Source organism: Gracilinanus agilis, chromosome 3 (assembly GCF_016433145.1).
Source record: "Gracilinanus agilis isolate LMUSP501 chromosome 3, AgileGrace, whole genome shotgun sequence".
Classification (NCBI taxonomy): Eukaryota; Metazoa; Chordata; class Mammalia; order Didelphimorphia; family Didelphidae; genus Gracilinanus; species Gracilinanus agilis.
The window spans coordinates 335581834-335586777 of record NC_058132.1 but is presented as its reverse complement, the minus strand read 5'-3'; the positions used below and the strand labels follow the sequence as shown (position 1 = coordinate 335586777).

The window sequence follows — 4944 nt, the reverse complement described above, 5'->3', positions numbered from 1 at the left end:
AAATGGAATTAAACTCTCTCAGAAGAAAGGAAGGGAAAGCCAACTATCCACTCAACCAAGTTCCCTCCAAGAGGCAAGTCAAGACAATGACTTGAGCTGAAGGTGACTCCTGAGTTCGATTTTCTTCCTTGAGCTGACCTTCTTCTTGAAGATGATTTCCTTCTTGAAGTCCAACTCCTTCGTCAAGCTGACTTCCTTCTTGGAGTCTACTTTTTTTAGCCCCAGAAATTCAGGGCCTTTTATAGTGGCTTCTTGTCTTATCCCCTTTTCACAAGGGCCAATCATCACTGCTACCAAATTTCGCAGCACTGCCCAGAGGGCAGTGTTTGTGGGAACCACTTCTCACCTTCTGGAGAGGTGAATACTCATCAAAAGAGTTCACAGATTCCTGGCTGACTGAGGTGTGAATTCTCATTTCCTGGCTGATTGAGTTGAAAGTGCTAAGTAGGGTGTTCAAGCTTTTGTTGATTCAATTCAAAAGTAGACAAAAGAGAGTTAATCCTGTCTTCACAATCTAGAGAGGTACTAAGTAGGGGTACTTAAGTTATTGTTAACCAAAATGTTAACTCAAAATAGACAAAGGGAATAAAGGATTCCCTTTCACAAGTGTAAACTCAGAGAGAACAAAGAATTCCTTTTTATAATATGATTGAACTTATCTCCCTCCCTCCTTCCTTTCTTCCTCCTGGTGCTGGCAGGTGATTTGATCTGGGTTATATCATTTTTGTAATCGAGTAATCTGATAAAACCAAAATCCCAATAAACAAATGATAAATCATATGTTTTCATCTGCATTCTGACTCCAACAGTTCTTTCTCTGGAGAAGGAGAGCATTCTTTGTCCTAAATCCCTCAGAATAGTTCTGGATTATTGTATTGTCGTGAATAGCTAAGTCTACCACAAGTGATCATTCTACAATATTGTTGTTACTGTATATAATGTTTTCCTGATTCTGTTAAGACACTTTTTCCCCAAGGAATATATCTTATACATAGGTAATATAATTTGATGGGTACCCCTTTTTATACAAAGAATCTCCCCCATTTAGATGGTTTAATGCCTGAACTTTCACCATTAGGGATTCATTCTTTGGCTTTCCATTACCTTCTCTAAGGGTATCATTATTTAAAATCCCATTTTAAAAATCCTATTAAAAAAAACAAACCAAATATAATTAGTAACACTTTCAAACAGGGGAAATGGAATTTTAAGTAATTGACTAAATTCTCATTCATCCCTTGTTCCTGAAAAGTTGCCATGTTAAAAGTAAACGCAAAACTTGATGTTCCTAGTTTTCCTTTCTCTAGTGGTAGATTTGTAGGTTGTCTAGTAACTATATTTGCCCTATCATTCCAGAGGATGATGAGAGAGTTGAAACAGCAAAGCTATTCACTGAGCTGCTGATTAAAACAATCAGGTAGGATAGAGAGCCAGGCTGGGAGACAGAAGGTCCTAAATTCAAATCTGTCTTCAGATACTTTCCAGCTATGTGACCCTGGACAACTTGTTTTAACCTTGACCTAGTCCATCCTGTTCTTCTGTCTTAGAACTGATACTAAGACAGAAAGTAGGGGTTAAAAAAACATATAGGAAAGTATGTGCTAGAAATTGCTTTCATAAACAATAAAGTAACCTACTTCACCAGAATAAACTATTCTCTCATAGAGCTATCTCAGGTTCTGACTAGTTGTTTATTTAGTCCAGTGATTTCATTTTTACAGATAAAGAAGCAGAGAAATGAAAGAATTGTCAAAAATTGTTTCTACATATAACTGAAAATAAATATATACCACTTCTTGGCAATAGACCCAAGACTAGAGCCTACATTTCCTAACTTCCAAGTCTGGCTTTCTTTTCATCATACCACATTACTTCTAATCTTCCCTAACTGATTCATTTCTATTTTCACTTTGAAAATTACCTATTTTTCCCTGCCTTCCTCTATTTCTAGTTCCTAATTCCATTTTGCATCCCCTTCCCTTTAAGGGCTTACCAAGAATTTTCCCCAGTCTATGCTTACCTTTCATTCTGTCATTATTCTTCCTCCCTTATCTCATTGTATCATCAAAGTCCTACAACCTCTGACATAAATATGCTTGACAGAAAAGGGAAAATTTCAGAAGGTTTTGTTAGGGCTGCGGCTGTAACTTTTCTTATAACAGAGTCATGGATTTGCCTTTTCGAACAGTCTGTGACAAAAGACTTAAAGCAGCTTGCAGAATAATTGAATGCACAAGACTTTCTAGGGACACATATAACACAAGAATACAATTATAGACTTGGCCTGGAACTGGGAGGTCCTGGGTTAAAATCTGGCCTCAGGCACTTCTTGGCTGTGTGACCCTGGGTAAGTCCCTTGACCCCCCATTGCCTAGTTCTTACTGCTCTCTTGCTTTGGAATAGATTCTTAATACTGGTGCTAAGATAGAAAGTAAGTGTTTAAAAAAAAAAAAAGTCCTCCAGTGAAAGAACTATTGGAGTCAGATGGATTAAAGCATGCTATCTTTCACATCAGTGTGTTTATGGCTTTATTTGGGGGTTTGGGCTATGTATGAGTTTGGAAGTAGGTTTTGCATGACAATAAAAATAAAATTAAAAAAAGTAATGTTGACCAGGAACTGAGCTGTATAAAAACAAAACACCTTGGATTGGAATTAGGCTGTTGGTTAGCCCTTTTCTCCAGGTTCTAACTGAAGGATTCTGGAAAGACCTGAATCCTTACAGTTAAAAACTAAATGTAGAGGCTGCGGCGCGGGCTGGCGGGAGGGCAGACGGACGGGCGCTCCTGGCCCCATTGTGCTGCGGCCGCCGCGGTCTGTGCGTCCCCCGGCCCCACCATGGAACCTGGGCCCCCAGCCATCCGCGAGGGCTGGTTCCGGGAGACGTGCAGCCTGTGGCCGGGCCAGGCCATGTCCCTGCAAGTGGACGAGCTGCTCCACCACCAGCGCTCCCGCTACCAGGAGATCCTGGTCTTCCGCAGTAAGACCTACGGCAATTTCCTGGTGCTGGATGGAGTCATCCAGTGCACCGAGAGGGATGAATTCTCATACCAGGAGATGATCGCCAACCTGCCTCTCTGCAGCCATCCCAGCCCACGAAAGGTGCTAATCATTGGTGGTGGGGATGGAGGTGTCCTTCGGGAAGTGGTCAAACACCCGTCCGTGGAGTCTGTGGTCCAGTGTGAGATTGATGAGGATGTGATCCAGGTCTCTAAGAAGTATTTGCCGGGCATGGCCGTGGGCTACTCCAGCCCAAAGCTGACCCTGCATGTCCGAGATGGGTTTGAATTCATGCAGCAGAACCAGGACGCCTTTGACGTCATCATCACCGACTCCTCGGACCCCATGGGTCCTGCCGAGAGTTTGTTCAAAGAGTCTTACTACCAGCTGATGAAGACGGCCCTGAAAGATGACGGTATCCTCTGCTGTCAGGGTGAGTGCCAATGGCTGCATCTGGACCTCATCAAGGAGATGCGTCAGTTCTGCAAGTCTCTGTTCCCTGTTGTGGAATATGCCTACTGCACCATCCCCACCTACCCCAGAGGCCAGATCGGCTTCATGCTCTGCAGCAAGACCCGCCCCCCCCCCCCCCCCCCCACCAACTTCCGAGAGCCGGTGCAGCAGCTAACCCAGGAGCAAGTAGAGAAGATGAGCCTCAAATACTACAACTCGGACATCCACCACGCAGCCTTCGTGCTGCCTGAGTTTGCCCGAAAGGCCCTGAGCGTTGTGTGAGGAGACCAGGATGCCCACCTCGGCCTGTCCCAGGGACTTCAAGCCACAAGCGCCCATTCCAGGGTGCCCCTCTTCCTGCTCTGAGGGCATCGACTGGCACTTGGCACCCCCTCCCAGCTGAGGACCTGCCCCTCTTGCCAGCCATCCTGCCCGTTGACCAAGTGTTACCAAACCCAGGACATTCTCGAGGGGCCCCCGTGCCATGCTCTGCTGGGCAGGTGGTGGGGAGGGGGAGTGCAAGGTGTCTGTCTGTCTGTCTCTGTCTCTGTCCAGTCTGGTCAATTAGTGTCTATTAATATTGATCATCTGTGTACAGAACAATCCTCACCTCTAACAAGCCCCCTCACCAAACAGTGTATTTATAACTGAAAAAAACAAAAACAAAAACAAAAACTAAATGTATTGTCCTGAGCTCCAGCTGAAATACCAGCATTATGGCATTCAACTTGCTGATGCTCAAAGGCTATTTTCAAGGCTTTGTTGACCACAGTCAAAGCTTCCCAGACTGAGCAACTGTCATTGGAATCATTTCCTGCTATGTTATAGTAGAAAGATCTCAGGATTTAAAATCAGAGAACCTAAGTTCAAATCCTAGCCCTTGGAATTTATTTATTACCTACATGATTTCAGACAAGTTCCTTACCCTCTCCAAGACTCAGTTTCTTCATAAGTACAAATAAAGGATTGATAAATGTTCTCTAAGGTGCCTTCAAGGTCTAAATCCTGTGATTCTATGAACAATCTTTAATCTACTATCCCTGGAATATAGAGTTAAAAACAAAAGCAGACCTAGGCAGCAATAATGCAGCAGAACCAAAGTTATGAGTGGAAACAATATGGTCACTTGTATGGGTTGCACCATAAGCCAATCAACTACTCCCTACTATTCTTGCAACTGTTCACCCAGTCCATTAGACCTTCTAGGGTTTATTGGGGAGAAGGCAAGGAGAGCATGGAGGAAAAAAGGTAGAATCCATCAAACTCATTTTAAAATTTCATAGCAACTGTCTGCCATAATCTCTGACTCAAGCATGCTTGAAATAATAAAGAAGCTATTATTAAGGATGCAATGATGACCTTGTGAGAGTCATCCCTCTCTAGCCTTTTGGTATAGTCTCTACCTAAGATGTCAGGCAGTTCACAATACAGTCCAGCTCAACAATAATATGATTTAACAGTCAATTCTAACTGTGACTTACCTGCTATTTCC

General features: G+C 43.4%; 1 protein-coding gene across 1 annotated transcript; it reads left to right on the top strand.

Moving 5' to 3' along the window:
• The first annotated feature begins 2757 nt into the window (after positions 1-2757).
• Positions 2758-3908, top strand: LOC123239437 (spermidine synthase-like). Its single transcript, XM_044666710.1, has one exon. It carries the CDS (start codon positions 2838-2840, stop codon positions 3732-3734), a length of 897 nt encoding a protein of 298 aa, XP_044522645.1. The 5' UTR covers positions 2758-2837; the 3' UTR covers positions 3735-3908.
• The last annotated feature ends 1036 nt before the right edge of the window (positions 3909-4944 follow it).

Excerpts from the sequence above, each read along its gene's own strand:
- LOC123239437 (XM_044666710.1), top strand. The coding sequence starts at position 2,838 with ATGGAACCTGGGCCCCCAGCCATCCGCGAGGGCTGGTTCCGGGAGACG.